Source organism: Centropristis striata, chromosome 10 (genome assembly GCF_030273125.1).
Source record: "Centropristis striata isolate RG_2023a ecotype Rhode Island chromosome 10, C.striata_1.0, whole genome shotgun sequence".
In the NCBI taxonomy this organism is placed as follows: domain Eukaryota; kingdom Metazoa; phylum Chordata; class Actinopteri; order Perciformes; family Serranidae; genus Centropristis; species Centropristis striata.
The window spans coordinates 34291488-34315486 of NC_081526.1; the positions used below are offsets into that span (position 1 = coordinate 34291488).

General features: G+C 37.6%; 1 protein-coding gene across 3 annotated transcripts in view; it reads right to left on the reverse strand.

Annotated features, from left to right (window-relative positions):
* Positions 1 to 23999, reverse strand: part of LOC131978571 (inactive dipeptidyl peptidase 10-like) — a 323143-nt gene that overhangs the window by 73473 nt on the left and 225671 nt on the right. For all 3 annotated transcript variants that reach the window (XM_059342273.1, XM_059342271.1, XM_059342272.1), the window contains exons 4-5: positions 8448 to 8542; positions 8241 to 8315 (exon numbers count right to left, since the gene is read on the reverse strand). In XM_059342273.1, the coding sequence (XP_059198256.1) occupies positions 8241 to 8315; positions 8448 to 8542 (170 nt within the window). The remainder of the gene's footprint in view (positions 1 to 8240; positions 8316 to 8447; positions 8543 to 23999) is intronic.

Below are 23999 nucleotides of genomic sequence, written 5' to 3' on the forward strand. Positions count from 1 at the left end.
CATTGTTACGGAGTTATTTTAAAGAATTAAAACCATTATATCCATGATGAAGATTCAGCTGCTCAACTGGAATTTAAAGTCACATAAAGTTCGTTCACCACGATACAATTTTATCCCGATACTTGAGTCACGATACTGTATTATATTATTGCAATTTTAATCATGTTGCGATATGGTGAGTATTGTGATACAATATATTGTGATTTAACTGTTGAATTGCATTTTGTGTCCACAAAATTAAATTCAATCAAGAATTGTTTCAAGAAAATTCTCAGTGTATTCATCTCACTTTTCTTTTTATTTCTCCACAATGAGAGTCAAACCCACAGACTGACTAAACTGAACTGATATCAAACATGTTGGACGAAAACAACTGCAGCATTTATTATACTTTCAAAAACAACAAGCTTTACTACTCTCAATTTATTGAATGAAACATAGTGTCGGACTCTGACAAGTTGTGATGAGAAGAGCATTTTTACAGTGTACTGTTCTGCCCTACAAAGCAAAAAGGCAGTAACTAGCAGAGTGCAGAACTGAGAAAAAAGACTTAGTTTTAGGAGTTTTAGGTAGATTATTGGACATGCGGCTGTTTTGTTACTTCATAGTAGCTTATTCTTTGTACATATCAATCCTCATATTTAATTTGATATTTTACCCCTATTTTACAGTTACTGTATTCTTGCTTTGTATTACTTACCAAAAATGTGGCACCATACAAAGGAAAAAGGCAGTAGATTCTCCAAATTAAAACAAACAATAAACAAAACAATTTTTCGTGAGGATGCCGCGAAATCAGCTGTGTGTGTTCACCATGGAAACAGTAACTTCACTGCGCAGCAACACGGTTATTTTTTTGTTAGGTAAAACATAACAAGAATACAGTAATGGATGTTACTGTACTCTTGCTTTGTTTCACTATGGCTTTTTGCAGTTACTGTACAAACGACTACCATTTTTCTCCAAAACGACACACATTTAAGATAAGATGTTTTGTCACATAACAAAGGATGCCTTGAATGTCATGAAAATGATAATAACTGACCAAATTTTTGACCAAAAATGCAGTTACTGTCTTTTTGGGCAGTGTAGAGTGCTGTTCATGATGATATGAGATCTGAATCCATAGACCTTAACAAAATTATTACAAATTATTATTTAAAGTATTTCACTTCGCTGCCGCTTTGATATGCTTGCACTGCTAGATTTGGCACTAGTGGATGTCTTTGTTGTTTGTTTGCATCTTATAGTTTTTCTTTTTATTTTATACTATTTATTTTTGATTTTATCAATTTGTATTATCTTAATCTGTTTTACTGTCTTGTATTTGTGCTGCTGCATCACCTGAGTTTCCCTCATGCGGATCAATAAAGGAATATCTTTTCTAACACATTTCTTTAGCTTTAAGAATAAAACAGATTCATAGAAGGATATGTATTTAAAATAAACTTTGAGTTGGGCAGGCAGCATGAGAAATTAGTTTTTTGTTATAACTGCTACAATATTAATCAATATTTAACGAGAACAAAAAAGCTCTCTGATAACTAAAAGCAGACATTGAAATAAATATTGATTTGTGTGTCAGAATCATTGGAAAATAGTCTAGAAACTATTAAACCACTCATGTGTATAGGCTACATCATTTTAAAATGAAAGGCTAATTCCTCTTATCTCAATTTTATGAGTGTTTCTCAATGTCATTCTGGCAGCAGCAGCTATAATTGCAAGTGTGTATTTGGCATCCGTATTGTGATATTAAATATTTACAGCTCAGCTTTTTAGCCACACTGTTGGGACGGCAAAGCTGCACTGTCTGTCGGTCTGTCCTTTGTTCAGAGTGAAAGATCTTTATACTGGAGGATTTCTGTGACATTCATGGTGCCCAGAGGATTTATCCTTCTTACTTTGGTGATCCTCTGAGTCTTCCTCTAACACAACCAGCAAGTTAAAATGTTCGGTAACACTTTCTATGAAGACTACATCTATAGTGCATTATGAGCGCATTCATAGTGAATTATAATGCTCATTATAATCAATCATAATGCATTATGACTGCACTCATATACACATATAAAGCTTCATGATGCACTATATCACCAGTTATAAATATAGCTTATAATGACTTATAAATCCAAGTGTCTTATGAGTGCTCTTGACTGGTTATAAACCAGAAAAGTTTAAACAACTTTCTGTTTACTTCTCCGGCAACTTATATAATCATGTATCATATAATCGCCCAGGCCTAGGTTTAAGTCAGATTTATTCAATAGTTTATGGCCAGATACCAAATTCCTGGTCAGGCTGTTCTCAATCACTGTTCTCAAACCAAAGTGCCGTTCATAATTCAAGGAATAAAAATGTATTAGAATACAATGCAGTACTTTTGTATGCTTTAAAGTATGTATTCAACTTGTGGCGGCCCCTGCTGGTGTTGCCAGTGGGGCCTGGAGTAAGTTGCTGGTTTAAAGGGGGGTCGGGCCAGCCCGGCAATCTGGCGATTGAGGACACCTGTGTAGGTGATCTGGGTTTTCTATATAAACTGTTGCTCATTCATTCTGTCTCTCTCTCTCCTTCCAGATAGACGCCTGTCTCCCGGGTGGTGCGGCTCTAGTTTGAGTTTTGTTGTTATTCTGTTATGTTCCACACAACATCCACACACACCATACTTTTCAGACATGCACATCCTACACCACTGATCTTACTGACTTTCACACCTCATTTTATTGTATCATTCATTATTTATGTTAAATAAATATGTTAAACTTTATTCAGTTGAATCGGTGCATCTCTCGTTTTTGTCATGGCTTAGAGCCAGCTGTGACAAACTGTATTTACAAGATGCACCTGAATGCACCATGAAGTCCCTCAGTGTCAAGTAGCTTTGTTGCCTTAACTTAACCAAATATTTCCTTTTCACAAAGTTAACTATGTCTCTAAAACAGCACATCTGCAAGTTCTTACTTCTGTCTCTTTAGTCTCCAGTCAAGTCTCAAATCTTAAATCTCTCTCATCTCTGGCTAAAGCTCCCTCTTTCCTCCTAACACCTAAACTGACACATCCTCAAAGTATCTCCTCCTGCAAGATCAATTTATACATTATTATCATAGTAATTTAATTGTTATTTAGCACATGTTAAAGTCAATTAGAGCTCACAAAAACTGAAAATCTTTACAAATTAGATTAGAAATAGACCAACAGCCCTACTAAATTCTTCCTTCAACATAAATTTGTGGTAAAAATAAACGGTTCTTGCGTCTATTGGCTGAATTGTTCCAAAGTGTAGCTCTAACCCTTCATGCAAACTATGCAAATGAGTCCTGATTAATCGCCTTGTCACTAATCCTCACAGTTGATCCCCTCCGGAGTGGAGGGTCCAATTTACATATCTCATTTTGCATCTACTCTTTTCTGATGGAAAGCTGGTAATTATGGTTCAAGTTTGCCCCACTGCTCTATTAGTGGATGAATGTGACCTGCCAGTCGCACGCAGGCCACCGTAGAATTTTAAGCACCCCCTGACCCGCGGCCTCGTCAAAATTTATAAAGCACTGCAGAACCATGGTGTGGATGTTTATTCAACCCTGACAATCTATTCCAGCATGGGTTTGTCTTTATAACCCCGGACTGTCATTTCTTATAACCAAGTAAAATACAAGATGTGAGTGGCAGGAGGGTTGGAAAGCTGCTTTTGATACCACTGCAATATATATGAGCTCCATCTCCATGGAAACAGCACAAACATGGCTAGTAGTATGGAAAATTCAAAACTGAAAAACAAACAAACCCCTATTTAAACTGATAAGTAACTATTACAAAAACTAGGAGGAAAAAACTGTAATCTGTGTACATTTTTTTCAACTGCCCACAAGAAAAATGTGAGCTCCACATGCTTTGCATATTGAATATGTTTGGCTGGTTTTTGAAGTAGAACACAGCAACAAGGTTAGTGAGGTTTCTGGAGTACTTTTGCTTGAGTTTTGAAGAGGATTTAAGCTGAACGTAGGTCGTAAAGACAGCCATTGCATCGATTTGATTGGCTGCCAGCACAGAGAATCTGTAGCAGTGTTTTTAATTTAATTTTAGAGCAAGACTGGTTTTTGAAAGTTTTTGCTTAATGAAATTGTAGATTGTTTAAAGTCTCTCTTGTCCTCTCCTCTCTATTCTGTGTAAACAGCCTGCAGTTCAGTCCAAGTTTAGGTGAACTTTTGTGAATGTCGGTCTCAGCTGAGTCGTACATGGCTTCCAAAATTACTCTGAAGAGCAAGAAATGTTATGTTTTTAACAAAATTTAACAAAATCGAGACTTTAAATGATGCATGAGGCTCAATAATTCAATTAAGGGGGTGTCCCGGTGGCTCACACTGGTAGAGCGCGTACCATTAAGGCCGTGTCCTTGCTGCAGCGGACCGGGGTTCGAATCCGGCCTGAGGTCCCTTTGCTGCATGTCTTCCCCTCTGTCACTATCTGTCACTATCTAATAAAGCAGTAAAATGCCAAAAAAATAATCTTAAAAAAAATAATTCTATTAAGATATATTGTCACTGTTTTAATTATATGTTTGGTTATTTTCCTTTGCAGACGCATTTGTCACGCATGATTAATTCAAGGACCATCGGAAATTTAATGATGTTTTCTCTGTTGTTGTTTTTAGTTTGACCAATTAGACATTTATATGTAATTTAAATCCTTTTAGACTCCTTTTAGGCTCGTGCCAACATTAGTGTGACATTCTCAAGCAGCATACTTGAATACACTGAATTAATTTTATAAACTACATGGAAAAAAAGGGTCAGGAAAGAAACCTTACAAGTCTGAATGAAGCAGAATATGCAGTTTTAACGTGATAATCAGACTGAATTACCATTTGGTTTTCCCTTATGGAGGCTGACATCTTGTTAACATGTGCTGTCACCTTACCTAAGCAGTAGTGACTGCCATAACCCTCCTGTCATCAACACTGACACCTGTAGGTGGTTGGATAAGCTGTTTCTGCCACCGTAAACTCATCATATCTATTTTTAAATTCAGAGCTGGGGGGGGGGTGACTCAGAGGTCTGCCAGGCTGCTAACACAACAATGTAGATTTTGTTTTTGTTTTTCTGTTGTAAACTTTCTGTCTGTCAATATACATTGCATTGTGCTCAGAATTGACCTTATAAGAGTCACTCAATTAGCACTGTGTTACTTTAACCTTGAAAATAAATGTGATGTCTAGACACACATGTTGATGCAACACCTGTGAACACATGATGTGTGTGTTGTGAGGGAGGTGTAGGTGGCAGCCAGATGTTCTCTCCTCCTCCATATCTCTGCTCCATATTGCACTCTATTCACTGTTTCGCCCACTTAGAGAAAACATGTTGCCACAGTGTCAAAAAAACAGTCCAGTACTATTTAAATGTAAATTTGGATGCAATACAACTTCTAATTGCTGACATGATGCATGTAATTCCTTTTAGAAACAGCAACTCGTAGCAATGATAACAAAGTTTTTCCTACAGGCAGAGATACATGAACTGTGAGTGGCAGCACAAGACAAAAGCACATAATCCCCTCACAGTGTGGAAGCCCATTTTGGCCAGTTAAAAAAAAAAATCTTGACTTTGTTGAGATTTTTTTTTTTTTTGCCCATATTAAATTTGAAATTATGAGATTAAAAATTGAAAGGAAGGAATTTTAATTTTGACTTTTTATCTCATAATTTTGACTTTCTAGCTTATATTTTCAACTTAATATGGGCAACAAAAAAACTCTCAACAAAGCCAAGTTTTCGAGTTTATATTATTAAAATATATTATTTCGTATGTTTTTTTTTACACATTCTGGCTGTATGTAATATCCTCCAATATTCTCTAGGGTTGAAATTTGGAATTTGCAAGTATTTCAATGAGTGCCCTATTAAGGGTTAAAGTGGTGAATCTGGGAGAAAAAAGTTGCGTTTTTCCCACTTTAAATCTCTCAAATCTGCAACTTTTTTTCTAGTAAATTTGCAACTTTTTTCTTGAAATATTACCTGAAGTTACCAAATATAGTTGCCTGATAAAGGGTTAATGGCGATCAATTTGGTTACTTTATCAGGTGACAGAAGAAGCAACACAGCCGTCCCCTTTAGTGGAGTGGCAGGGGAACTTGAATAGGACTTGGTGGTTCATTTAATTTTAATTGTTAGCTAGTTGTAAAATTAAAAGTAGGCCTAGTGAATACTACTGTTCTTATTTGAGGTTTGAGTCGTGCTGTGTCTCTGCTCATGGCATCAATATTTGATTTATCAGGTGGCAGCCAAGTTGTAGCTCAGATGGGGAAGATTCAGGGCGACAGGCAAATTTGACATGATGCTATCGTAAATGTTTTACTGCCTATGTTTGACTGCTTATGTACAGTAGGTAATGCATCGTACAAAGTTAATGTCAGGCTGGCATCATGTGTTATTTTATTAGACCTTCGCCCTCACATGCAAGTAATAAAATAATAATGCTGTGTGGCAGAAAAGTTCCTGTTGTCAAAATTAGAACCTGGTCTCACAGGAATCCGTGAAATAGCCACGGATTCGCTTAACTCAAAATCAGTGCAATAGCCACAGAATCACTCAAATTTCCGTGAAACTGACACAGATTTTGCTACAATGCAAGTTAATGACAGTCATATCCCGTGGCTATTCCATGGATATTTGTTCCTATTGGTTTGTTCCAAGTCACGTGACTTTCAAGGTTCCGGCGGTCAGAACAAAAAACATGGCGGACAGTTCTCTCATTTTTAGTGAAAAAATCAATATTTTGACTTAGTTTCTGCATAAAAATGGATTTTGATCACATTTCTAGCGAGAAATATATGTTTTATTTTCTAAATATTCACTCAGTGAATGTACATAATCACTTTGTATGTTAGAATAGCCACGGGATATGACTGTCATTGACTTGCATTGTAGCGAAATCCGTGTCAGTTTCACGGAAATTTGAGTGATTCCGTGGCTGTTTCACGGATTCCTGTGAGACCATGTTGCAAAATTAACAGGGGAAGCTTCATTTAAACATACAGATATTGGTATCATATGAAATTAGGAGATCCAAGTTATCCATTGTACCAACCATGGCATGGTGTACCAATAGAGCCCATGTTGTTTGTCCGGTTGTGAGAGTTAACTTTGTTTTGTGTCAGTCGGTTGATGAGACTGCAGCTCAAATTATTCATCCAATCATATGAGCACACCTGAAGATCTCCACTTCTCCTGATGACCTTTCATAAATTACCTCAAATGTTATTTGTGGGAATATGTTCATCTTTACTGATCAAAGTTTGTAACAAAATCTACGGTAACCTGCGGTAACAGCTGTTTATGAACAGCTGTAAAGTGGAGTGATGTTAACCGTAAATCAGCACTCATAGAAGGCCTCGAGTCCAATCAAATCACTGGTCTGAACTAAGTGTTGTAACACTCCATAACTGCAGCATTGTGGAGGTAAACAGATCAAAACCAACTGAAGAGACTCCTTGTGAATAAAATTGTTTAAATTTCATTCCTGCAGTGAGTGTATGAATAAATGGATCGTCTTGCAATGACAGAAATGTGAAAAATATGAAACAATGTGTGCAAACATTCATAAAATCAGACACCTGAATACTTCTTCAACCAATTACAAAGCACAAGAAACAGACACAACCATTCCACCAGGAGTGCCAACTCAGGTCATTTAATACCTCTAACACCAAGAACAAACATAGCACAGTTATCTATCGTTCAATAATGTCAAGGAAGTCTTTGCCTCCTCGCATCTCTAGCACGCAAAACAAATTGTCATTCAAAAAATTACTTAAGACGAACTTGATGCCGCCCACCAAATGAATGATTACTAATATGTTGCGATTTATTTTGTTTTCTTATTTTATTTATTTTTCTCTGCTATATCTGTAGCCGGATGATTCTTCCTTTTAAATGTTCTCTAATGAAATGACAAATTATAAGTGTATACAGCTGATATTGACACTATAGACATCTGAATTAATGATTTTTGCAGTATAACATTTGTCGGGTAAATATGAATGTAGAATTTTTTAACAGTATTGCATGTATGTATTAATTGAGTTTGTTATTGCTTTTCTTGTATGTACTGTTTTTGTTTATGTTGTTTGTATGTCATTTTCTATGTCTTTTTAGGGACCCCAGGAAGACTAGCAGTCGCCAAGGCGTCAGCTAATGGGGATCCAATCAATAAACAAACATGGCTGGTCGTTAAGAAACGTACCTGTTTCACATCATAAGCGAAGAGCACGTACTTCAGATCAGGGGAGACAGAATACTTTGCCACATTGAAATTTACCTAGTGGAAATCAGAGAGAAGGAAAGACACAGAGACAGGCTTACTGTTTGCAATGCCAATCATTATGATAGCGCTAATATTAAGACAAATCCTCATGATTTAATGCACAGCTTGAGAGATTAATCTACTTACGAATGTTGTGTTTGTCAGGACGATCTCTGTCTCGTTTGTGAGGATGTTGAACTTGATGACGTGGCCGTCGCTGTTCCTGTAGATGACTTCAGAGTCTGCGAGGGAACAAAGAAGAAAAAAAACATTTGTATGAAGGAAATTGAATTTTGAAAGCTGTCTCAAAAAAGACATTTGAGAGAAAAACTTCAAAGTAAAAGCAGCCCGAAGCAGCCGGCTGACTCTATTTAGAACTGCAAAGATGCCGTTGAAAACAAAGAGTGTGTAAGCCTCATCGTTCCTCCAATTAAATAACAGGAACAATGCAGCAGACAGACAAACTGGCACAAGTCTGTGCAACTGTAATGAAATGTGATTAACTGTGGGAATCAGAAGTGAGATATCCGGCAGAGAGACACAAAGGGAATGGCTACATTTTTCATCTCCGAGGTAACACAGCATGTTATGTGGACGGGCTGAGAAAGAAACATCTTCTGTGCAGAGGTGAAGACTGGACTAGACGGTGTTGGTTCTTTTGTATGAGAGCCAAACATTCAGAAAATATCATACAGTGAGGTGTCATGATAATAACTTATGCTTAATTATCTTTAATACATAGAAATATAGAATAGAGTTAGGACCAAACCAGACTAACCGGCATTTGTCAACATGACACATTCTGGCAAATTAAAATTACATCAGTAACCTGTTAATGGCAGTGGTGTAGTACTCAGGATCGGTCTTGGTCTGGAGACCACCTTTTGAAAGTCTCGGTCTCATCTGGGAATCGTCTGCATTTTTACTCAGCCTTGTCTCGGCCTCGGACAAAGCGAACTCTGGATTTTATTTCAAGACTTGTCCAGACCACAACTGTGCATTTTTGGATTTACTTGTTAATATCATTTCTGTGATTTTGCGTAAATCGTATTGCTTTGAGGACAATCAATAACATGACTCATATATCATTTATAGATAGATAGATGGATGGATGGATGGATGGATGGATGGATGGATGGATGGATGGATGGATGGATGGATGGATGGATGGATGGATGGATGGATGGATGGATGGATGGATGGATGGATAGATAGATAGATAGATAGATAGATAGATAGATAGATAGATAGATAGATAGATAGATAGATAGATAGATAGATAGATTTATTTTATTTTCATTGTCCGGGAGAACAACGGCATCTGCAATCAGTTAATAAACAATCATCCCCTGGCTGTATCGCACTTGCTCCGCAGTCAACAATGAGAAATATTCTCTGATGTTAGAAACAACCTATTTAACCTATCCTATCTGTAAAATGCAAAGTACTTTCAGGAAAACAAACAAACAAACAAACAAACACACACACACATATATAAAGTCTAATCTTTTCTTATCTTATCTTATAATGTTTTATTTGAAGAGTTAATTTGCAAAAAGTCATCGTCATTGATTTTCCCTTGATTGCACAATAAAAACACATGATTTAGCACCATTTAAAAAGTTTGAGATGTCTCATTGAAACAACTCAACAGCTGTTTGATTTATATTCGTTGGGCTGCAGCCAAAAACTGTCAAAATGGAGATTTGGCACATAGTGGTGCATTATGGCCACCAAAAGGACCAGAGCTGCTACACTCTCACTATGTTCCATTGTGAATCTGTGACCTGTCCAATGTCAGCCGGTATTTGCTCCAGCCACCCACGACCTGAGTTCAGATAAGCAGTTATGGATGGATGGATGGATGGATGGATGGATGTTAATAGTGTGCACAGGTTCTACAGCAAGTTCTACAGCATGGCAGTAGTCTCATAGTGATTAATACTTTTTATGCTCAATATGACTGAAAACTGATGGGGGAGGGGGATCAATATTTCTCTTTTGTTCAGGTTATTTGACAATTATATGTTTCATCTGTCAATAGTCTGGTCATAAAGAGTGGAGACATTTCCATTACCAACCACTGAAAGTATTCCCTAGAGCTCCAGGCACTTAATCCTGAAACTCTCCAGTACAGCAGGGCCAGTAATTAACACGGGCTCAGGCATAAAACACACAATAATTAAGTGTCTCCTTATTTGTGGTTTACCTGTTAGCATTATTCATAAAGCTGGCAAATTTACATGTGCATATGAATCTTATTTTCCTCTGAGAGAGTTCTAGGCCAGTAAATACAGCTTCTTCTTTTTTTTCATTTTTTGGCAAGAAAGCAAAAAAAATAGTCAGGTCGAAGCAGAAGAAAATGTGGGCATCAGGCCCTGAGCAGTAAAACAAAATGCCAACATGAATCACTGCTTTAACAAAGAGTAAATAGAGAAATGTCAGAAAGAAGTCAAGGATGTAAGAATGGAGAGGCAGCAGAGCAGTGATGCATTACAGCAATAATATCAGCTTCCCCTGTAAGGATTAGTTAATGTTACCAATTAATACTAAAATAATAATATAAAGTCATAATATTACAGTTACAACCTTTCTTTTGTTTTCAGCCCCCTACTGATCTGAAATCCAATCACATATTCGGATTTATGTTCATAATCAGGAATGTGCACATCACCAAGCAGCAGGCTAGGAATGTTGAATCGTTATGTTCAGTAGCTGGAAACATTCCCATGACTTTGAGTGTGTCAGGAGAAAAAATGACTACAACAGCATGTTCAAATGTAAACTGTGTGGAGGTACAAAGACGCTTTCCACTGCGACCAACACGCCTTGAAACTCTCTGAAGCACCTGCTGCACCATAACACCCCACCTAACATGAGTCTGCTCCCTACACAGCTGGAGCTCAATGATGGCTTTACAGCAGGGGTGTCAAACTCAAATACACAATGGGCCAAAATGTAAAACTTGAATAAAATTGCGGGCCAACATTGAACAAATAAACCTTTTAATATATACCAAACATGTTTTGCTTTAACATTAAATATGGAACCAGCAACGCTTCTAAACATACAATATATAACTAAATAGTGCAGACATGCAAAATCAAATTTCAAATAAAAAAAACATCAATGTCATTAATTTATTAAATAAATAGCTCGGAGACAGCTCAAGCTTGAGGTTGCTATGACGACTGTCACAGAGGAGCGTTTCTGGGTCCTGTCCTGATTGACGCGCCAAAACAACAGCAGGGCATTGTGGGATTTGTAGTATTAGCGGTAAATGCGCTGTGTAATACCAGCGGGTCAGCTTTTATAGTACAATAATTATATAATAATTTGGTATTGCCTCGCGGGCCAGAGTTTGACACCCCTGCTTTACAACCACAACTGGATGAATCATATATAATATTTATATAACACTTTTTAGGAAAAGAACATTTTTTGCACCAAGGGTAATACATCAACATTTTTCTGGGGGCCTGCACAAGAGTTAACGAGTGTGCAAAATGAAAATTACTTTATCTTAACTGGGCTCAAACACTATGTTGGGGAAAGGCTGTGCTGTTTAAGCTCTCAAAAGATTAAAAACCCCTTAATAATCATGAACATTAAACTTTAACCATCATTTATAAATGGTAAACAGATAGTTTATTAATGTTTAATCATCATTTATAAATCGTATATAAGCCATTTAGAATGGTAAATACATACTTTATTAATGTTTAACTAACTACATCATGTATAAATGGCAAATAGGTGGTATATTAATGTTACTTTACCATTAACAAACAATTACATTATAATTAATAGTTTATCAATAGTTTTGGTTGCACTCATTTAAAATTTTTTAACACCATATAAAGTATGTTAATGATTTTGAAATGATTCATATACCTTTAAGAAATTGGTTGAAAACATTTAAAGATTAAATATGTAAAGCACTTTGTAAATGATTAATAATTGGTTCATAAACCATCTATAAACATTAATTAGTTGGTTATTGTAAAGTGTTACCAACTTTAGTAAAGTCAACATTATCAGGAGTGCAGTGGTGGGAGAAGTATTCAGATCCTTTACTTAAGTAAAAGTACTAATACCACACTGTGAAATTACTCCACTACAAGTAAAAGTCCTGCATTCAAAACTTACTGGAGTAAAAGTAAAAAATGATCAGCATCAAAATGTACTTAAAGTATCAAAAGTAAAAGTACACGTTATGCAGAATGGACCCACTCAGATTGTTTTATATATATCAAGTACATTATTGGATTAATATTATGATGTATTTATGTAAGCAGCACAAGTAATCAAATGTAATTTGATCAAGTTAGGGATCGTTTTAACTACTTAATATACTGTTACAAGGTTTAATTAAAAAACAACAAGTCAAATCACTTTAAATGTATTTTTTTTATGTTAAATCTCGACCTGTAAAGTAACTAAAGCTGTCAACTAAATGTAGTGGAGTAAAAAGTACAATATTTGCCTCTAAAATGTAGTGAAGTAGAAGTATAAAGTTACATAAAATGGAAATACACAAGTAAAGTACAAGTAAGTCAAAATTGTACTTAAGTAGAGTACTTGAGTAAATGTACTTTGTTACTTTCCGCCACTGCAAGAGTCTAGCACCAATCATGCAGTCGTATTAATGGATGTGGTGAAGCTGGCCAGCAAATATTGCAAACCCTCTCAGAACAGAAGAGGAATAGAAAGAATCTTTTCATCTATCTATACATCAGCTCTGCCCACTTATCCCTGAGGGTCACGGAGAAGTGGAGGGTCACAGCCAATCACGGCTGACATTGGGTGGGAGGCGGGGAACGCTCTGAACAGGTCAGCAGTCAATCACAGGGCTGACACATAGAGACATCTCACACTCTCACCTACAGGCAATGTAGAGTCGCCAATTAACCTAAGCTGCATGGTGGAGTCGGCTTATAATGACCTGCAGCTGCAGGAAGTTACTAAACGCCTCTTTTTCCCCTGTAATGAGTAGTGTAAGAGATTATAATGTAACATATTCTTATGAGAGGCATCCAGGAGAGTTAATTGGCTCTTGTTTTCCCTCTCATCAGTTAAACAAACAGAATGTAAACTAGCCTTTCAGATTAGATTCAATCTTTTTTTGATTGATTGAGAATTTATTTGAACACAAAATAAAAGATGAACATTTAAAAACAAACAAACAACAATAAATACAAGACAACAACACAAATGAAACAACAACAAGACTCAAAACTTATTTGTGTGGAAGAAGCCAAAGCTTATTAAATCCCACCCCTTCTCCCTATGTTAATTTACTATATTCAGTTATATAACAATAATATTTATATATATGTATGTATGTATAACACATAGTAATGTAGTTTATAAACTCATTATTACCATTATTAACACACATAACTTGTTATTAACTTACAAACACATAAGTACAGATACACCCATGTAGTCATAATGAGACAACAATGAACAAACAAACAACAATAACAGACAAAAAAGAAAAAATAGTAACACATTTAAAAAATAAAACATCAACAATAACCACCTACTGTCATTTTACGCACCCGTTTTCATCCCTATATCGTGTGAAGACATGCTTTTTATATTTGATTTTGAAGTGTTTCATGTTTGAAGATTGTTTTATTTCTTCACACATCCCATTCCATATTTTATCTTATACCCTAATAGAATAATCAGAATATCAGTTCTATCAAAACCATTCTATGCTTCCTGTTGAAGGTTTTTTTTAACCCAAAAGAACCCAGACCCAGTAATCCTTAAAGGAAAATGATGGGGGATATATCACAGACCAAGTGAACCACATAGAACACATTTATGATGTTTTAATAAAAAAAAATCTACCCCTAAATGTCAAAGATCTGTGATATGGCATATATGTTACATTGGGCGTTTATGGAAGTTATGTTTATGATATTTCTTATTTTAAAATAAATAAACTAGACACCTTTTCTGCTTATGGAAACACAAATTTGCCTTTTTCTTTGCATCTCCACAACATATATCAAAAATTGTGACAGGATAGGATTATTTTTTGTTATATTTGGTGAAATGTACTTACATTAGAATTAGAATTATTAAATGGGTTTGAACTTAGCCTAGTAACAAAAAATAAGGGTAACACTTTACAATAACTAATCATTTATAAATGGTTAACAGATAGTTTATTGATGTTTAATCATCATTTATAAACCGTATATAGGCCATTTAGAATGGTAAATACATAATTTATTAATGTTTAACTAACTACATAATTTATAAATGGCTAATAGATGGTATATTCATGTAAGTTTATAGTTACTTTACCATTAACAAACAATTAAATTGTAATTAATAGTTCATTAATAGTTTTAGTTGCACTCATTATAACATTTTAACACAATATTAAGTATGTTAATGATTTTAAAATTATTCATATACCTTGAAGAAATTGGTTGAAAACATTTAATGATTAAATATGTAGTAAATGGTTAATAATTGGTCTATAAACTAGCTATAAACATTACTTAGTTGGTTATTGTAAAGGGTTACCAAAATAAGCTTTTTCAAAGCTTTTTCACATTTCTGTTTCCAGTCACACACATATTTTAGAGAAGTCACTTCTTGTCACAGTCAAACAGTCTTGCTAAGGGATTTAATGAGTTAAGGTGAAGCATAAAGCTGAATGTGGGAGATTCTAGAAGATTTAAAGTGTTTGTTACACGTGTGTCACCATGGGTTCTTATGGGTTAAATGCTCATTCCTTTTATCAGAACACGTAGACTTGTAGTGCAGCTATTGTTATTCCTGCCACAAATGTTTAGGTGCAGCACCACCCAGGCTGTTTTGGGCACCAGTGTTGTGGCAAACCAAGCAGACCAAGCCTGGGCCAGATGATGGCTCTAGACCACTTCACTGTCCAAACACCAATTCTTTCCAAAAAAACTATGACTTGAAAATGATAGAGACAAAAGTTGCAGGAGTGTTGTTCAGAGTTTCAAGCAGTGGAGTTTTTTCTTGCAGAAGATGAAAAAAAACCCTTGAGCCTTTTTGGTCCGGACCAAGCAGACTGAAATTCTGTCTAAAAGACTATCTTATACCATTCAGCCTTCCTTTTCTCATTCTCTCATTGGTGGGCATTCTAGGCCCAACTTTCTCAAAAAGAACTACCTCCTTTTCTCCAAAGTATTGGTGTTTTCCATTGCCTAGTTAGGCAATGAGTCAGTGCATAACCTCATGTCAAGGGAATTGGTCTTACTTTAATGGTGCACTTTTAGGTGCTTTCAAAGCTTCACATCCCATTTTCAGTGGTTCACCAACTCCATTTGTGTCATGAAATCCTTCAGTTGATACTTTATTATAAACTTCCACAAATATCCTTTAAATGGTTTTTAACACCAAGGATTTACCATCATTTTCTTTATCTTCACTCTGCTTTGGTCTGGCTTTTACACTGATTACTTATGGTAGGTTACAGCTCTTTCCTGTAGCTCACACAAATTGCTCTTTACAGGCAAAGAATGATCATGACTGCTTTACTTTGGGTTTTTTTACTCACACAAGTGGATTAAATACATGGATTATTTTTATGTGGAGTGGATCAAAACTAAAACTAATTGGCATTTACCAAATCTGGCTATATTTAGTCCCAAATGGATTTATTTAGCAAGTTTAGTTAAGTTTTTGGGGTGCTCTACAGCACACAGATATTGCAATAATAGTGGTCCAAATTGATGTGAAATCGCATTTGTTTCATTGAAAAATGTAAAATTGTCTTTCACCACAAAACCCCCATGCCAGACATGTACAAATCTTCCACGAACCTCAGAAAAAACGTGTCACGTCAGGTCTAAACCACGTCAACTCTCAGTAGATTTCATTTTACTTGCACCTTGCTAATGCAATAGTTGGGCCTGCTTGCTTTCTAGTGTTGTACTATGGAAGAAATCATGCAAATGTATTCGATGACCCAAATAAAATTTCCTTCAACTGACATGTGGGTCACGACCCAGTCTCCGGAAATGACTGGTTTTAAAGAACACACTGATAGCTCTTAATAGCCACTATTTTTATGATGACAGATCAGCTTAGCCGTTAAAAATGATCAGGAAAAACATTTTTATATCACCACGTGAACTCAGCACAATCTTACAATGTTCACATAAGTCAAAATATATTTGTGTGATTCATATGCACTTCAAAGTGAGATGGGGTCTTCCCCAGCTCATGCTACACCCTTCCACTAAGATTTGTGAAAATTAATAAATGAGTAGTTTTTCCATAATCCTGCTGACAAACAGAAACAAAAAAACCCTTGGCGGAGATAATTAGTGGCAGTGTTTTATCCATATGGTAGAAACAGAAGCAGGTAGCACAACATGAAGGAGTCCTGAAAAACTTTCTATCAGTCCTCATGGTCTGAAAACATCCACAAAAACAGATGGATGTCTGTGTGTGTCTCTGCTGGCAGTGTAAACTCAGGATACAGCCTGTGTGTGTGTGTGTGTGTGTGTGTGTGTGTGCGTGTGTGTGTGTGTGGCGGGGTGTGAGGGTCATGTCTGGGTCTCTGGGGTTATCCAGTGCCGCTGGGACTCATATAGTAATGAACAGCTTTACAAGGAAGCACAGCTGTCTTTCCTGAACTCCTCTGGTTAATCCCAAACAGCTGCTGACTCTGTGTTTGGATGGGACCCTCTCTGCACCCTGAGGAATAGGTTTCCCTGCTTCCACAACGGTTCACAAAGATCCCCCTGCTGTAATCACATGTATTTACCTCACTGTCCAACAAGATCTCCCACCTAAACAACTGTCAGTACCGCCCATAACGACACAAATGAGCGTTTGTCAAAATGACATGAGCGTTTTGAGGCTCCCTGTAGAGAGCGGAGGGTTCTGAAAATATCACACACATCATTTTACATAAACGTAGGGTTCACAGTTTTATTTTTAAAGTAAATAATTGTGTCAGGATTCCCACTTGGACAATTAGTGTTGTCTCCATCTGTCAAGTAAGATAGTTCTGAACTTTGTTTTTGTTTATGCAGCTATGTGTTTTAGTCATCCCTTTGTCCTTGTTTGGTACTTCCTGCCTTTGTTCTTTTCCCACCATTTTCTCTGTTCACCTGCCTCTCATTTGTGCCATTCAGTTTGAGTATTTAAATTGTCTTTTCAGCTGAGTTTGTCAGATTGTCACAGTGTGTATACCGTATGTTATCTGAAATCCAAGTGAGCAAGACTAGTATTATAAGACTAGTACAAACGGTTTTTGTTCTGCTTTGAATCCTGCCTGTTTTTTTTAGTTATCTGCCTTTCATGTCTGGATTATCTGCCTGTGTCTGCCTGTACCTGGACATTGTTTTTGCCTTCTGGACTGTCATTGAATAAAATCCAATCAATGCAATATTTGGATCTGCTCTTTATTCCCCACCTGAGGTCTGACAAAATGTACATACATGCCGGTAGTGAAGTAGTAACGAGGGAGCCACGGAAGTTACGTGAAAAACGTGAGTTACGTTACAAAACACAGGACACAAACCCTGTTGTCCTGGGTGAAAGTTTGCCACTTTTTTGACCCTCGAGTGTGACATCCATCATTTAAACTCTGCATCACCGTCAATCATTACTACTACGTCAGCAAGATGGCAGAGGAAGACAGGGTAAAACGTAAAAGTGAGCCGTATTTTGCTGCCTGTGCAAAGGCCCTACATTGTGGTTTTTTGAGGGGAAGCCAGTCTGTTACTGTCATAAGAAATAGCAAACCAGTGATATAGGAAAACAAAGGAAGGACAGTATGTTATTAAGGACTGTACGGTTTGGTTTGAATGGCCTGATCACAACAGAATTTGACGTCTTATCAATCATTAAACAATTATCTTAGTTGCTGTGTTGCAATTACTTGAAATAGCCCTCCACTGGCAAAAACTACCCTCAAAATATGTGTCTCAGATGAGGTTGAGGTGATGATTTTTTTTATTTTTTAAAGTATCAAAATCTTTTTATTTGATGCCCAGCGGTGTTAAACCTCAAATCAGTGCCTGCCGATGGGAGAGAAATTAATATTTAGAGCTGATAAAAAGGAACTCATTCCTGTGATCTTTAAAACATTACCATAGGTCTCTGCACTGCTCTGCACTTGTCTCCTTAAATAATGAAATGTTCGCAGCAGAAAAAGAACAAGCTAAGACTCTAATGTATAAGTAATGCCTTACGTCTGTAACCTTATGAATAATGGAATGTCTTGGCTTTTTTCTGCCATGCTTAACTCTGCAACTTAGGTGGACTCATGTGAATTAAGTAATGGTCACTGTGCACGCCACATGCTGCCACTGCAGCTTTTTTGTGTGGCAAGTAAATGTGATGTTTCCTGTCTGTCTGTGCTGCTCCTTGCAGCTCAATTTAAATGCATAACGTTAATATTTTAGTCATTATGTTAGATTCGCTGATGATGATGTTGTGGCTAAAACTGTATTTCAGTGAGACACAAAATTGAGTCAGTAATTAAAACTGCTAAAGTTAAAATGTTTGTGGTAGAGGCTGGTACCAATCACAACTAAATAACTCTTCCTGTTCTCTTTTAAACCTTCCAATACTCAGTAGCCCTGAAAAGGAAGATGGTGTCCTTGAAGATGTTCAAGCAGGAATATGAACAGATTTTTTCTTCAGTGTCATGTAAGAGTGATTTAGTCTGTGGCATTCATCATTTTTCTTGTACAAATTCAGACGTCCAGAACTCCAGACCTGTTGTAATGTGTTAGTCATGTACAGACAGTCTGCCTTTTTCTACCAGGAAAAAAAAAAACGCTTTGACTAAAGAGTCATAATGCCTTCAGGGTCTGCAGGTTTCTGTCCAGTCTCAACCTCTGTTGCACCCAATAACACCTACTGAAGGCTGTAATATTCTCATCTAATATCTCCTCAGCTGTCACATTCATCTTGACCACCTCTCATATCAGTCATGGATCGCTTTGCTTTAATGCTCAACTTTATGTCACACTGTTCTCTTTATGTTGGCGATTGGCACATTACATTGCCGCTCTGATGACACAGCATTGGCAGCCGTGGTATTAATTTTTTTTTATATTGTTTAAGGTCTTCTAATACCGTCCGTACTGAGGGGGGTGAACCCCCCTTACTGATGCTTTATTATGCCTCAGCATCAGAGCTGGACTTACATTATGCTCTGCTGAGGTCAGGCCAGGGGTAAGGTTAGGGTGGCATAGGTACTGATCTGAGGGAACAGAGGGTTTAGGGAACATAGGACTGAGGGAACATAGGGCTGAGGGAACATAGGACTGAGGGAACAGAGGGTTTAGGGAACAAAGGTTTGAAGGAACAAAGGGTTGAGGGAACATAGAGCTGAGGGAACATATGACTGAGGGAACATAGGGTTGAGGGAACATAGGACTGAGGGAACATAGGACTGAGGGAACATAGGGCTGAGGGAACAGAGGGTTGAGGGAACATAGGACTGAGGGAACATAGGGCTGAGGGAACATAGGGTGGAGGGAACCTATGACTGAGGGAGCAAAGGATTGAGGGAACAGAGGGCTGCGGGAACATAGGACTGAGGGAACATAAGGCTGAGGGAACATAGGACTGAGGGAACAGAGGGTTGAGGGAACATAGGACTGAGGGAACATAAGGCTGAGGGAACATAGGACTGAGGGAACATAGGGTTGAGGGAACCTATGATGGAAAATTTGACTGAGGGAACAGAGGGTTGAGGGAACATAAGACTGAGGGAACATAGGGTTGAAGGAACATAGAACTGAGGGAACAGAGGGCTGAGGGAACATAGGGCTGAGGGAACAGAGGGTTGAGGAAACATAGGACTGAGGGAACATAGGGCTGAGGGAACATAGGGTTGAGGGAACATAGGACTGAGGGAACATAGGGTTGAGGGAACAGAGGGTTGAGGGAACATAGGACTGAGGGAACATAGGGCTGAGGGAACAGAGGGTTGAGGAAACATAGGACTGAGGGAACATAGGGTTGAGGGAACAGAGGGTTGAGGGAACATAGGACTGAGGGAACATAGGGCTGAGGGAACAGAGGGTTGAGGAAACATAGGACTAAGGGAACATAGGGTTGAGGGAACAGAGAGCTGAGGGAACATAATCTTGTCCAGTTATAGTGTTGTCAGTTTTCTTGTCTTAACTTTGCGCCTTTTGTCAAAATGTGTTTTCAGCCAGTGAAAGTTAATTACAACATTTTTTTCGCCTAAAATGTCTTTTTTAGTTTGTGCTTAAAGACCCTCTAAGGAGTCAGCTGCTCATTTCTGCATCTTGCTAACCAATCAATGAAGCTACTTCTAGCGCTAGCTGATAAATTAGCTTCACCCGGTGAGCACAACTACAGCCTTGCAATCATTGTAGAATATTCACATGACAGCCATATGTGTGCTCATAATGAAACATGTTTTTTTTTAATGAGCCTTTTTGTGTATCTTGCTTGAGGGAGAAATGTCACCGAGTCCAGCTGGTGACAAAAAGGGTTGCTAGGCTTTCTACAAAAAGTTCCACAGCATGATTGCTTGTGATGTAGCCCACAGCATGCCATCAGAATACTAAAAGGCGAGGGAAGCATGTGTGCCTAAATAAAACAAGAGCATTTCACCCAGATTGTCAATCCCAAGTACTAATAATCCTTGAAATCCTCTGACAGGCAAGTATTTATTCCAATACAATTGGTATACAGCCCAACACAGGCTTCCTCCTTGAAGAAATAAATGAGGCTGGGGTAATAATATCCCCCCTTCCAGTGTTTGTACTCAGTGAGCCACGAGACACATTGTAATTTTCCTTTGAAAATGCCAGATTTATTTGGGTCCTAACTGTCCAGCTCCAGACTCTGCTGCCCACATAACTGTCAGGAAATAAAAGATGAATTCTGCCCAGTGACTGGAGGCAGCAATAAGGAAAAACAGCTTACAGTACTAACTATAGCTGCCGGTAATTATGTGTCACATTTCTTCGTTGTGTGCCTATTTTTGATAAAATCATAATAGCACAGTAAATATCAAATGTATGTGAACTGAGACACTTAGTGATGTGCCTCACATATGGCTGTTTTCCCCTTTTCCTTAAGTATTTAGTGTAAATCTCTGCAGGTTTTGGCGATATATATGTAGGAACCCCTGACCACATACTGCCGTTTACTCTCCTAGTTTCCTTTGGGAAGACACCTTCATGTTTCCCTGTGAACAAAGCCAGATTTTTTCCTGTTTGCTGTTGAAGAACTTGCACAGAGCCCTGGCCTCAACCCTATTCGACACCTTTGGGATGATCTAGAACGCCCACTGAGAGGCAGACCTTATTGCCCAAAAGCAATGCCCTTGTGGCTGGACACCCTTATTACCAGAGAGGAATGCCATCATTGGACTTTTCTACAAAACCCTATATTACCTTCAATGATTGTGTTGTGTCCATTTCAAGCACTTTAAAAGTTCTGCTACAATGTCTGTCCACGGCAACTAAAGGGTGGGTAAATGTAGGGAATAATCCTGACTGTGGCAACACCCTGTAGTTAGGTATGGTTAGGGTAAGACAATTAATACTTCTGGATAAGGTTTGGGAAAGATTGGGGTTATGGTTCATTAAAAAATAGGCACAAACTCCAACCGCCTGCATGAAAAATAAACATAATCCGCACCCAACTTTCTGCCTTGCAACATATAGGACTTTATATCTGAATGGCACCACTTGTTGGCATGTAAATTGTCCAATGTTGACATCATGTCTAGATGAAATTCTAGACAACTGGACTGAATTGCAGCAAATCTCTGCAGCCATGGTCCAAAATCTGTTGGAAAGCTCTTTGTGGAAAGTGAAACTCCTAATTCAGAATATTAATAATTTTGGAATGAGATGTTCAAGCATCACATATGGAGAGAGAGAGAGATAAAGTGTCACCATACTCTTAGCCATGTAAACAGCATACAATATGTACCCCAAATGTCTTGATTCCATTGGACTTTGACCAATGCAATCAGAGGCATTTCCACTGTTAGACCAGTCTTAGTTTTGCTGTTAGAGGAATCTAATGCAAGTTAGAAAGTTTTACAAAAATACATTTGAAGCCTAAAATGTTTGCCACCCTACAACCAGGGTAGCTCAGAGCTAGGCCATGTTTCTATGGTAACAAACTGTGACACCTGCTGACCAGTGGCACCAGACAAAACATGGCTCAGCATTTTTGTTTTATAGAGAATGTTGTGGAGGGAGAGATGAGAAGGGGAGAGTTGCTGGATTCAATGGATCTGAGCAACATGTGGTATTTGCTCAGCCATCCACCTTCCAGAAATAAAATCAAACCAAACATTTACTCAAAATTCACAGCAAATGAGTCCTACTTAAGACAAGTACAAGATATGATTTGAGATGGCTGCAGTCTGACTGTTGATCTAAGCCATAATGAAAGTTTATCTTTGGAAGCATGAAAATAACACAAATGTGTACAGTTTCCATTGGATACCTCACATGCACAGTTAGCTGAAACTCAGTGATCTGATAATTATTTAGCTTCTGGTGGCAAGAGGTACAGTAGGCGTCAATTTCTGTCCCCCAACGTATAATCTAAATCAATATACCCCCATTAACTAATTATTGGACGTCAACTAACTATGTGTACTTTTTTGAGGGCCAAAAACGTACATTTAGTACACGTTCCCAAGTTAAAGTCGAGGGTACAGCAGCTATACATTAGAGCAGACACAAAGACACAAAATTACAGAAAAAGACAAAATGACTGAAAAAACACTACATTACGTTAAAAAAATTACGTTAAAAAGACACAAAATGACCAAAAAAATACACAAAATGACCCAAAAAAATACACAAAGTGACCAAAAAGACACAAAATGACAGAAAAAAACTAAATTACTTAAAAAAGACACACAATTACCAAAAAAGACACAAATATTATTAAAAAAGACAAAATTATTTAAAAAAGACAAAATTACCCAAAAAAAGTAATAAAAGGGACCTTCCACACACAACACAGTAAAGTGTCATTCATATAAAACTCACATTAAACTTTCATATCAAGGTGGGAGCCACAAAATATCGTGACGAGGGCCACAATTGGCCCGCGGGCCGCGAGTTTGAGACCCATGCATTAGAGGGTACAAATTCAGCACATTATTTTTGAGAGTGTACAAACAGAAGCAGGTGCATTTTCAAAAAGCCAATAAAAAGCTAAATTGCTATTAAAAAATAGCTGATGGGTTCTCAGCCAGTGCGTTCAGCCTCTTTTGCTCCCTAAACAGACTGTTGAACCCCTAACCTTAACCTGCTTTGAACCACAGCTAGCTCAAATGTGATTGGTCAATTATGCTCGGAATACAGATGGAAACCAGAACTCTTTGCATTCATATGTTTATAGAGATAACTGCAACTTAAACCTCTTGTTTCCGTTCCACTGCAATATTTCATGTATTGCTTACAAGTACAATCATTACTCAAACGTTTGCAGTGGTTGCTACGCGGCCACAGCTACTGGCTGCAGCCTCATAAGTACAGAGAGGTGGGGGATTGGAAAGCAGTGAGAAGAGAGTTTTGGTCTAGGTGAAAGCCCTTCCACTGGCAGATGAGGATGCACAGCCAATGGAGTGCAGAGTCTGAGGGCCAAGTGGGAACTCTGGGCACAATGTAATATGCAGAGCACACACTGAATTATTTAGCAAAGGTTGCGTAATGCTCGAAT